The sequence below is a fragment of the Thunnus maccoyii genome, chromosome 22, assembly GCF_910596095.1.
Source record: "Thunnus maccoyii chromosome 22, fThuMac1.1, whole genome shotgun sequence".
Lineage (NCBI taxonomy): Eukaryota > Metazoa > Chordata > Actinopteri > Scombriformes > Scombridae > Thunnus > Thunnus maccoyii.
The window spans coordinates 14,723,632-14,735,676 of record NC_056554.1 but is presented as its reverse complement, the minus strand read 5'-3'; the positions used below and the strand labels follow the sequence as shown (position 1 = coordinate 14,735,676).

At 39.6% G+C, this 12,045-nt stretch overlaps 1 protein-coding gene across 1 annotated transcript; it reads right to left on the bottom strand.

The window, feature by feature from the left end:
* Positions 1–995: 995 nt before the first annotated feature.
* cckar (cholecystokinin A receptor) lies at positions 996–10,932 on the bottom strand. Its single transcript, XM_042402395.1, has 5 exons — positions 10,639–10,932; positions 9,836–10,087; positions 6,354–6,615; positions 5,917–6,044; positions 996–4,847 (listed from the first exon to the last, which is right to left on the bottom strand). Exons 1-5 carry the CDS (start codon positions 10,763–10,765, stop codon positions 4,261–4,263), a joined length of 1,356 nt encoding a protein of 451 aa, XP_042258329.1. The 5' UTR covers positions 10,766–10,932; the 3' UTR covers positions 996–4,260.
* Between the last annotated feature and the right edge of the window lie 1,113 nt (positions 10,933–12,045).

The window sequence follows — 12,045 nt, the reverse complement described above, 5'->3', positions numbered from 1 at the left end:
AGAGGGCCTTTTTTGCATTTTTTGCAAGTTTCGCAGCCACCGTTGCAGTCTCCTACCTGCTTAGAAGGGGAAGGTGAGGGGGTATTCAGTTGTAATCTGCAACCTCACCACTAGATGCCACTAAATCCTACACACTGCACCTTTAAACTGGTTTCTTTCTGTTTGTGTGTCTGGTCATATTTGTTCCACTCTTCCAAAAGCAGCTGTTCTTGTGTTTGTTTTGTTTTTGTTTTTTTTTTATAATGAGCTCTGAACAATGTATGTAGCTATCCTCTAATATGCCAAATGTCTTTTATAATGTAGTTTTCATGCACTGCTAAACAAAACAGGGCAGAGTGAGAGGCAGCTTTAAATGAATAATAAAAAAAAAAAAGGAGTGTGGAGCCCTTCTCTGTCGCACTCAGCCTTACTTCTCCTTAAGACTATTTGGCTGTTTGCACTATAGAGCGCTAACCTTCGTTTTTTCTCTCACACATTTCATCCTCACTCTTTATCACTCATGTTCATGTATGTACATTTGGACTTTTCTCACATTTCCCCCTTCCTTTTTTTTGTTTTTTAACACACAGCCTGTTATGCTTAGCTTTGCTACAGTCGGATCACTTTTTTTTTTGTTGTCATTTGCCCCCTCCTCTTCTTCTTCTTCTTCTTCTTCTTCTTCTTCTTCTTCTTCTTCTTCTTCTTCACGTCCTTTCACTATCCTTCACTCTCACTGTATCTGTGTATTATTCTAGTAATGGTAAGCAGAGGTGTCATTGTGGTAGTATACTCAGTGCTCAAAGGGTTGCTGATGGTAGAAACCTGTGCCGTTTGTAACATTTAGCAATAACGTCAAAACAAAGGGGACGGTTTTTTTGATAACATGCGTTAGTTTGTTTTTGTACATATTGCAGCTCCAGATCATGCTCAAATCTGTATGTCATTAAAAGAAGAAAAAAACGAGAAAAAACTTGCAATATTGGCATAAAAATGAGAAATAAAAAAGTGATATAAAATCACACTTTGTGTATGTTTTTAATCGCCGTCAGAAGCAAGTAAGCAAGTACGTTTTTCACACTTCAAATAATTCTGAAAAGCCGGAACATGTAAAACCCACACTTATGTCTGTTTTATGTAAAGCATAAACATTTCTTGAGCCATTTTCATCTTTCTTCCCCACTCCAGTGACAGCTAAGCATCTCCCAGTGGCTGCAGGGAGAAGGCGCCGGGTGGGGCTTTGGGCATCTACCAAGCCCAAATGGAGCTCTTATCCCCAGGAAGAAGTCCCAGCTGATTCCCCTTTTCTTTCCACTACTTGTCTGGAGCCTAATGCCCTCTGTCCTTTAGATCCACTTTTACTAAAGCCGTTAAAAGCTCCAAGTTAGTCTGGCCAGAGTCTTTATAGGCGCAGTTGCACGCTGGGTAAGGTCTTAATATGGTCAACGAGACATTTGTTATTCAGAGATGGGTTGTAGATTTGCACATAAGCAAGAGAACAAAAATATCATTCCCAGAAATACTTCTAAATGTAGCTGTTTCGCCAACCAGTAGAATCGCTGGGATTATGTTTTTACATTCAGTTATGTGACAAAATAACATGAGCATCATTTGTAGCGTCTCTGGGTGGTCTTTTCACCACATTTTTGCCCGCAGGCTTTAAAAAATGACTGCTCTTCAAAATAGGCACATTATCATGCAGTAACACAAAATACTTCCAAATTCAAAGTTTTCCCATGAATTCGTCAAACCTAGAAGTACAAATTTACAGAACAATATTGAGGTCATTAACATTGCAACATCGATACAAGGAAACAAAATGGGAAGAAGTTGCTACATTGACGCTGCTATATTTAAAGGTGCAGCGTGTAGAATTTAGTGGCATCTAGCGACACAGACTCGGCAGAAATGAATTTAATATTCATAAGTATGTTTTAATTGGTGTATAATCACCTGAAAATAAGAATCATTGTGTTCGTTACCTTAGAGTTCAGCTTTCTGCAATCTGCAACCTCACCGCTAGATGCCACTAAATCCTTCACACTGGTCCTTTAATAGTGTCACTCAGTGGAAATCAGGTGGGTAATACCCGGAATTTGCGCTTTGAAGATGCAGGTGTTCAAAGTCCCACAAAAAAAATGATAAGACCTCTCCAGTTACCATAGTGCACACACAGTACAACCCCTTAGGCATACACATAAACACACAGTGGGTCAAGGACGAGAGCAGAACAATTTGTGCCCTGGAGGATGGTTTTTGAAGCTACCGACAAACATTACATCGTAGTTTGACAGGCAGCTGGCTGATGAAGACGACGAATGAAAGCCTGTTTACAAATGTTAGTATGTTTCTAAGCCACTGTCATCTAAAAAGTTGAAGTAAGAGAGTAAGAGGACCATTAAATACTGGTGACTTTACACAATGAAGCCCCTTTACTACATAGTTCACATTACTGCTGATTATTATGTTTCTGATTTCCCCCCCCCCAATGTTCAGGAAGCCATTGGTTAGCAATTATTTCTGTATGTAAAGTCAGTTGAGTTGTGTAATCTACAGTATTACAGTGAATGACAATGAAATATTGTCAACATTTTGGGAAATCCACTTATTTGCTCTCTCTCTCTACATTAAGTATGGTGCTACAGCCGGGAGGCAGTTACTTAGCTTAACATATAGAACATTAGTTATTACAAACAGAAACAACTTACATTTCTGTTTGTGTGGATTAACATTAAACAAGAACATGGCAAATAGTAAACTTTAGAGATGTTGGTATGTGTATTTTAGAGCTTTGGAGAGGTCTAAACTAGGTGTTTTCCCCCCCGCTTACAGTGTTTATGCTAAATTAAGCTAACTGCCTAAGCTAACAAGCTGCTGGCTACAGCTCCATACTTGACACAGAAACAAAAGAGTGATATCAATAATCTTCTCATCTAACTCTTGGCAAGAAAGCAAGCGTTTTTTCCCAAAAATGTCAATCCATTTCATTCTTGTTGAAAGTTAATATTGTGCTGTAAACTGTATTATCACACAAGAAAGTCTGATGATTAATTTCTATACTGTAGAAAAACAAATGGGCGCCAATGGCTGCCTGGAAAGTGGGAAAATTACAGGAAAACTAAAACGTGAAATTAATGTTTTGGATTATTTTCAGATGTGATATACTGTGAAGTATACAGTAGATAATATGTAGTTAAGAAGCTAAAACACTAGTATGGTCGAGTTTAAAGTTATCGACCTTGGAAACAGCAGTTGACACAACAATCTCGCCTCAGGGTCCTCGGGGATGTTCTGGAGCTTTCAGTCATGTAGTCATCATCAGCAGGTGGAGTTGACCCAGCTATCTTGGAAATGTAGATGCTTAAATTTCCCTTTTTTTTATAAGCACCTTAAGGACTTAATCATCAATATTGTCTTAAAAGTAAAGTTAATTCTCGACCTTGGGGCATTGCTATGGCAACTTGGCCAACTCCACCAGCTGATGAATAGACCCTGAGGTGAGGTTGTTTTGTCAACTGGTATGGTTGTCCTTATACTCTGAGAATATCACCTGGGTCGAGTCATTTGCGTTTCTTTCACCTTCCTTGATGTACCAGATGGGTGGGGTTTAACACATCAGGATATTGTCTATACAATAAAGGGTTAGTTCAACCAAATACAAAAAAAATTGCCTTTTAAGATTGCTGCCATCCTGATGAATTTCTTCATTCTTCATCATTTCATTGAAAAAAATCAACACCAACGTGGTTTAGCGGAAAACATGTCACAGTTAGACTTTGCTGTGAACAGATTTCATTAGAGGTTAGTGAGAAAATATGTTTTTTGTCATTTGGTTGAAGTGACCTCTTTGTGCGTAGTCTTGGATTAATTTTGGATAATTCTTGTTGATGCAGATATTTTAAGACTATTTGGTCCCTGAACAACATGCCGTGGTAGTTAAATGACTTTAATATGTTTAAAGAGAGTATATGGAGAATATTAAACTACAAGAATGCCTCATCAAAACACTACCTCACTTTGTCTTGTCTTGTGGCCCCTCAAGGCTTTGTGTGTTGATCAGGCATCAGTCCACTCAGAGAGAAACATCTGGCTGTGTTGATGTGCTGAGAGCACTGAATGTACACCACTTCATCACCGCAATCATTCCCTTTTTTACCCACGTCATGTCACACTCCAAACTAAAGCAACATAGGAGGTCATAAAGTAGTCCTACAAGCACTGTGAGGGCTTTGCATTAAAACGACACACCACAGATTCCCTTCAAGAGTTCTCACTAAGACCAGTTTATGTCAGCTCACTCCAGGCGGATGCACGGATGCCGGTGTAGGTGAAGCGTGTGCTGGCTCCACTTGGCGGGGTATGACCATTCTGCTCAGTGGTTTTTGGCTCAGCTCTAGCTCTGCCTACCTCCCATTTAGCCGTTCTGCTTCCGGCTGACCTCCCTAAGCTGCTGCTCTTCCTGAAGCAGCTGCAGCAGGTGAAGGTGGCCAGCATGCCCTGGCGGAAGCGCTTGTTCATAAAGCAGTAAATGATGGGGTTGACGCAGGCCGAGGTGTAAGACAACAGGTGGATGAAGGAGATGGGTGCACCGGTCAGGCGGTAGGCTGAGCGCCGGTCGAAAGCCTGCCATGCGTTGACCACAAATACGGGCGTCCAGCACAGGAAAAAGAGGAAGACGATGACCAGGAGCATGCGGATCACACGCTTCTTGGCCATCAGGTTGGCTGTAGAGCTGCTGCCGCAAACCCGGCTGACCGTGGTCTTGGTGCTTGAGTTGGCAAAGCTGCCTGTGATGCTCTTCTTTTTAGACGGCTGGAGATAACAGCCATCGCTGTCACCCGGTTTAATACTGCCAGTGCTGTGTTGTCTGTCTGTCAGGAGAGAAAATATGAAAAGACTGGAGAGTAAGAGTTCAATTTTGTCAGCAGCATAAAAAATGCTGGAGCAAAGCCTTTATTATGTAAAAAGTTTGGGCCATGTCTGTCAATCAAGACAAGACAAAACCAACAACGAATTGATACTGTTAAGTATGTCTGTGTAGCCAAAGTCTGATATAGCTTATTCCTCAGTGCCATTGTTGTTCAAAAACTGTCAAAACACATCAAACAGCCACATTGTTGCTCTGTGTGATGTATTCCTTCATCACCATGAACATGGGCACTATAGTTTATTTTGATTCAATCCTACATACACAGACCTGCTGCCATAAATCCTCACTTGCTTTCAAATGTGTATTAATCCACAGCTTAAAATAGTCCCCAACAAATTAATCATTTACACCTGTTTGAGTAATGTTTGCTAAAACTACAGAGCCCAGCTGTTTTATCCATTTTTATATAAGAAAATTGTGTTAAAGGAATAGTTTGATTTTTTGACAAATACGTCTTTTTGCCTTCTTGCCAAGAATCAGATAAGAAGATCGATAACCCTCTAGTGAGGCTACTGCCAGCAGTCAGCTAGTGTAACTTAACCACCACACATATATGTGTCAAAACACTGTTTTTTGTATGTATTAAACTAACAAGATAACATGTAAGTGAACCTTTGAAGTACTGGACAGAGCCAGGCAAGCTGTTTCACCCTGTTTCCTGTCTTTGTGCTAAGCTAAGCTAACTGGCTGCTAGCTGTAGCATCAAACTTACCGACAGGCATTGGAGTAGTATCAATCTTAACATCTAACTCTAGGCAATAAAGCGAATAAGTGTATTTCCCATAATGTTGAACTATTCCTCGAAAGATTTATGTCTTCAGTATCAATGAACAGGCTTGGCGCTGAGTGCCACAGAGAGGCTAGGGAGGTCAGAAAATGTTGGCAAATTAACAAATTGTTGGTTTTGGTATTCTTGGGATTTGTTGACAATTGGAAATATATAGAATAATTCCAGTCTTATCCTTAAAAAAGAAATTATTTTGATTACTTGTTATGTTTCCTTCTCATACCTCTGCTAGATTTCCTTTTGGACAGCTCAAACTTGATTCCCCTGTAGAGCTCCAGGGAGATGAGTCCATAGGCTGTCATCATGACAATCCCGGGGATTAGGAAGAGCAGCAACAACAGAGATACATACCTGCAAGGGACAAATTTTCAGGAATAAGTGGAAGAAAATGAACATTCATTGTGTATCTAATCAACAAGGGCTAAGTGATTTAGTAATTGGATAAGATCAACAGCAATAGATGGAAATGTTCTGCTTTCTTTTGAAGGCTGAGATCCGTGTAATGCCACAAGATTTCCCAAATGGTCGTCTCTCACCAGCAGTAACAGAATAAGAAAATCAATAAAGGAACCATCTGAAATTAGCAGCAGGCTATTGCGAAGACACCCTGATGGGATAGTGAAGTTATGACAATCCTCAATACAGCTCTCATCAGCTCACCACGACTGCTGGATGACATCGTTGGGCCACACCAGACGGCACATGTGCCCGGTGCTGTTGTTGAGGCGGGTGAAGGGTTTGATGGTACTAGAAATGGGGTAGGGCAGCATCAGTATGAAGGACGCCACCCAGGTGGCAGTGATGACCTTAGCGGCATGAGATTTGGTCTGCCACGTCCTGGAGGTCAGTGGGTTGCAAATGGCACTGTAGCGCTCCAGGGAGATGGCCACCAGGTTGAAGGTAGAGACACTTACTGAGACACCTGCACATATCAGAAAATCCAAAAATAGTTTACCAACACTTTTTAGTTTAAGTGTTGATTGAGGCTGAAGTTTGTTAAAATACCTACATAAAGCCACACATATAATTGCATAGCTGTTAATCTGAAACCTCATACGAATTAAATGACCAATTTTTTTAAGGGAATACACACACTTATTTGTGTTCTTAAGTTAAGGTGAGAAGATACCACTCTCATCTCTTTCTTAAATTTAAGACTACAGCCAGCAGCCAGTTAGCTTAGTTTAGCACAAAGACCCGAAACAGGGGGGAAGCAGCCAGCCTGGCTCTTTGTGAATGTAGAAAATACACCTGCCAACACCTCTCAAGCTCACTAAATAATTCATCTTTATTTAGTCTGTACAAAAACACAGTTTGAACCATGACAATGTAGTAGTCAATGTGTTTTACACATGGTAGTCAAGCTAAACTAACCAGGTGGTATTGATCTTCTCATGTAACCCCTGGCAAGAAATATTTTACAGGGATGGTGTGCCTGACTTTTTCTTTGCTGGGAGCAGTGACTTTTTAACCTTTTTTAACCTTTTGGCAGAAGCTAGCTGTTTCCCCGTGCTTCCAGTTTTTATGCTATGCTATGCTAACTGGCTTCTGGCTGTAGTTGCATATTTAATGGACAGGCATGAAAATGTATTGCTCTTCTCATGTAACTCTTGGCAAGAAAGCAAATATACATATTTTATCGGGGCTGGTGTGCCTGACTTTTTCTTGGCTGGGAGCAGTGGCTTCCAGCACAGACTTCAGGAAGTTACTGTGTCCGGCTAGGAAATTGTTCTAGCATGCAACCTCTCATAAAACCACAAATTGTTGTTTTTACATCTCAGTTTTTGTATGAATTGGTTAATTAGGAAGTTAAGAGGTGCCGTTGGGTGGATTTTTGACCTTTCAACAGAAGTTAGCCATTTCCCCCTGCTTTATCGTTATGCTTAATGCTACGCTAAGCTAACCTGCTGCTGGCTGTAGCTTTTCTTTACTGACATGAGAGTGGTGTCCACCTTGACATCTAACTTTCGACAAGTGTATTTCCCAAAATGTCCAACTATTTTCTTTGGTTGGTAACATTCCTCTCCAACTTGATTTAGCTTTTCTTCCCTCTGCCATGGGCTTTGTAACAGCTAGAGAAGAACACATGCCATCCCTTATAACATGTCACTGTTTCCAGTGTAATGTTTGTGATGCTATGGCACATTAATATTTTGTCACATTAAATTTAACTGCTGAGCAGCAGCAGAGCCCATTCTGCACTGTGATCCACCATCTTTTTTACCAAATTAGCATTAACACACTCAATAACAATAGCAAGAAGACCTAGAAATACATTCACATTATCGCTGTGTACAATCAGAGAGGAGCGACACAGAAACAGATAAACACAGGGACAAATGAGATAATAATCCTAGATGACAGCTCTTTGATCTCACTAAACAGCTAAATGGAGCATCAGGAAGTAGGGAGAAAAATGAAAATCACATTTCCTAGCGGATCTACAATTGGATGAAAATGAAATATTGGGAAAGGTGCGCCATCTGTAATGACCACACCTTATTATAAAGCTCCCAGCAGAAGCTGTCTGAAAAGAGAAAACTTTAGGAATTGATCAAAATCACAAACAAATAAAACTAATCAAAAACCCAGAAACTATTGATTGTTCAAGAAATAATTTGTATTGAGGGTTGGCATATATTTATTTTTTTGAATAAACATTTCAGATTCAGGAGGTTTGTTTTCTGCCAAAAGTATTTTGGGTTTATTCCTAGCTTCTTGTCTTACAGATGTGATTATTCAAGTCAAGTTCACTACCATCTCAGATCCAGGTGTTGCCCGAAAAAACAGAGAGCATAAATGGAAAGATTATGCACTTTTTTTAACCAGCAAAATCTCTGTTTTACAGTCCATCACATCAGGCAGGGACAGACATTTATAGCTGTATATTGTCTAAATTGAGTGAAGATACTTTTGTTTAATATTGTCCTGGCATGCCCTATCTTACTTTTGCTGAAATCCAGCTATGTTAATGTTTTCTGTACATACAAGATAAAATGAAGGAGTGCTTTGGAGGAATCAATTTCTCCACATTACGGGAGGATAGAAGAAGGATTGTATGTAAGTTAATTTATTTTATATTCACTATTAAAGCAGCTAATAATGGTTCGAAAGTTAAGTTTGTCTTTCTCACCTCCAGATGTTCATTGGTTTGGTTCTCCTCTGTCTCATTAAAGCAGGTGAGAACAGCGTGTTGTCCTCATTTTAGGCCAAAACCTATTTAAGTTTTATTGTAATTGTATCCATTTCCAACTGATTTTATTACCCATACCATAATTAATTCTTTGGGCTTTCCATCATTTTGTTAGGGCTTTTGCTCATAAATTCAAAGTGTTCCTGAACTTGAATTTGAGGATAAATTGTGTATAATTTAGTCAAGAACAGGAAACAAACACCTAGATTGGACATAAAAAATTATAAATATAGTAACAGAAAAATAAAAGGATGTGCACTTCAATTTCCAAACAAGAAAAACTCTTGATCCCATAATTAATGTTCTTAATTGCTACAAATATTAAATGTACATCATCTAAATCTGAGACTTACTTTCCTGAGGGGGGGACTGTTTTTAATCATTTTTATAACTCAGGCTTATTAAGCACCAAGTAAATGTCAACAGGGGCATTTACTTACTGTGGCTTCTGGAGATTGGAGCATAAAGGGAAATGAATCTTGCGCAGGACATGGCCCAAGATGACTGCAATTAGCCTCTCTCCGCCATATAATACAATTGCCGGCGTAATGAAAAACATAATGATTATTCACCATGGACAACACAGAGTTGTGTCACTTTGCAGCCGCCATGAAGTATGAAGACGTATAAGGTGGCTTGAATTAGAGGCCAAAAGAGCATTAATATGAAAAATGTTCACATTTAATTCAAACTGGGACGCATAACTGGACATATTTGGCAAATTACTAATCTCTGTTGTTAATTTGCTGTATATCAATATCAAGATATCACTTAGTCCGACGACAAAAGCGTCAGAAATCAAGTAGACATTAATTGTTCACTTCTTTGAGATAGAACAGCTAAAAAAAAGTCAGAGAAAAGTGTATCTAACCTGTAAAGACATGTCTTTTCAGGTAGCCAAAATCCCAAATATATCATATATAATATATAACATCATATCATAACTTACCCATAAAGTACATGACCAGCTTGCATATGCCGTTGCCGAAGATAAAATCCCTCATGAGGTTGGGTATGAGGGTGAACGGGATGCAGACCAGGGAGACCATCAGGTCGCTGATGGCCAGAGACAGCAGGAAGAGGTTAGTGACCGTCCTCATGCGCCGGTTCCTCACCAGCACGGCGATGATGAGGCTGTTGCCCAGGACGCTGAGGAGGAAGATGAGGCTGTAGAGGACGATCCTCACTGTCTGGTTGATATCTGAGAATAGAGGGATATAAAGTGTGAGGAGATATGAACTCTGGGTGTAATAGTAGTTTAACTGACAGTCTCTCACACACTGTCTCTATATATTCTACTTAAATCAATCTTCATCCTATAAACAAAAACACAAAATTCCTTTAATAGCCTGAATGGAATTTAATTGGAGCTACTTTAGCCATCGTCTTGGGTTTTATCCATTGAAATACACAAAGTTTGTGCCATTTCTTCCCCTATTTTTCTGGCCATGGAGTGTGTATAATGGCAATTCTGTCATTTTGATATTAGCAGAAGTAGTGTGCTTTGACAACATATGTGTCACTGCTAACAGCAGACTGCATTAGCTTTACAGAGGACCTGAGCCACATGCGTAATGCGCACTGACGCAAGAATGCCCAAAGCAGTCTATGTCTTGGCATGAACTGCGGTCAAAGGAATGCCTTTTTTAAGATTGAATGAAAAGCAAATGTGTTCATAAAATCAATCATCATTCGGCTGAGTGTTTCACAGTATATTTGAAAGCATTAAAAATATAGATAAATTCACTGTACCTTGAGGCTCGGGTGAGGGGTCTTGCTCGCTCTCGCACTCCGATATATTCTTGATCCCAAAATTGCATAAAATCTTGTTCAGATCAGTGGAATTTATGAGCATGTCGTGTATTGTAAATGTCTCCATGTCGGTTTCTCTCCTGTAGCCTCAAGTAAAATCATGAACAGCAGTCGTCATGCTATTGTTGGGGATTGGGGTGGGGGGGAAATGCTCCAAATGATGGGATGTAGTAAGGTTCCTCTCAGGCGATTTAAAGAAAAAGAAGATATAAGACAAGAGAAGAAGAATGTATTTTCCACAAGTTTGCGTGCGCTCTCCGGCTGGTGCGCTGGATGCGCTCCACTAGTGCTCTGCGTTTCCAGTTGTGGACGAGTTGCATTCTTGAGTGCTCAGCCCGCCTTTAGGTATCTGGGCAAGTCAGTGTCTGCATTTTTTTTTTTTTTTTTTAATGCAACACCCAGTCATTCATCATCACATTAATAGAGATACTGCATAGCGTTAAGTAGACAATATGTTGGCTGCTTCCTCATTCTTTATTGGCATCACAAATGTTTCTTATTTGCCCAATCACTTCCAGGAAAGGAAATAGTTACTGTGACTGAAATTATTATTGAAATTAAATTCATTTAAACCTCACCCTACTAACATATTTAACATACAAGCACCACCACACCAAGAAAAAACGACTGTAAGAAACAACCATCACAGCAAAATGTTAACTTATTTCTTCTCAAAACATTATTAGTCGTGTAATCATCTAGGGAAAAAAAACAGATTATTATTATTTTAGGAACAAATTGCAGCTTTTATCCTGATTACAATCTTTCCACAAAGCCTTCAAAATGACTGAGTGCCCTCCATGCCCTGTGTGATACTTTAAATTAGGACCCATAGCAAACATGAACTCAATAAATAGTTCCATCTATTAAAACTGCATGAGTAGAATTGGGTGCCTTTGACTCAGGTGCCCCAGAACCCCAATACTATTTAAAACAGAAACAGAAAACAATGCTATGAAGTCATTAGGAACAAATTGATTGACAAAGTAATGAAGAATTGGAATGATAGAATAAAATACCTGTGAGATATGACAAAAAGTAAACCTCTGGGGACCACAGTCGGTAGGATTAAGGTTAAAATGTCAGACGTTCAGTGCCAGCAGTGTTCTGTTAGTTGTGCATCTACTGTAGGCGACGTTTCAAAGCATGTTGTTTCCTGCATGTCAGCATCACTATGAGACCTAATTGTGTCAAGCTGTGATTGTTCTGATGGGTGGAGAGATAAGTTATCATTAGTGCCCAAACATGCCAACTCTAATATTACGTAATCAGTCACATGTTAGAACTGCTCTGAATGTTATTTTATTCCCCGCAAGAGCCAAGTAGTTATTATTGTGTTTAATGAAC

Coding starts and splice junctions, on each gene's coding strand:
- cckar (XM_042402395.1), bottom strand. CDS start 10,765: ATGGAGACATTTACAATACACGACATGCTCATAAATTCCACTGATCTG. Junction 6,616..9,835: donor GCTGGTCATGTACTTTATGG/GTAAGTTATGAT, acceptor TGATATGTGCAG/GTGTCTCAGTAAGTGTCTCT. Junction 6,045..6,353: donor GATGTCATCCAGCAGTCGTG/GTGAGCTGATGA, acceptor TGTCCCTTGCAG/GTATGTATCTCTGTTGTTGC.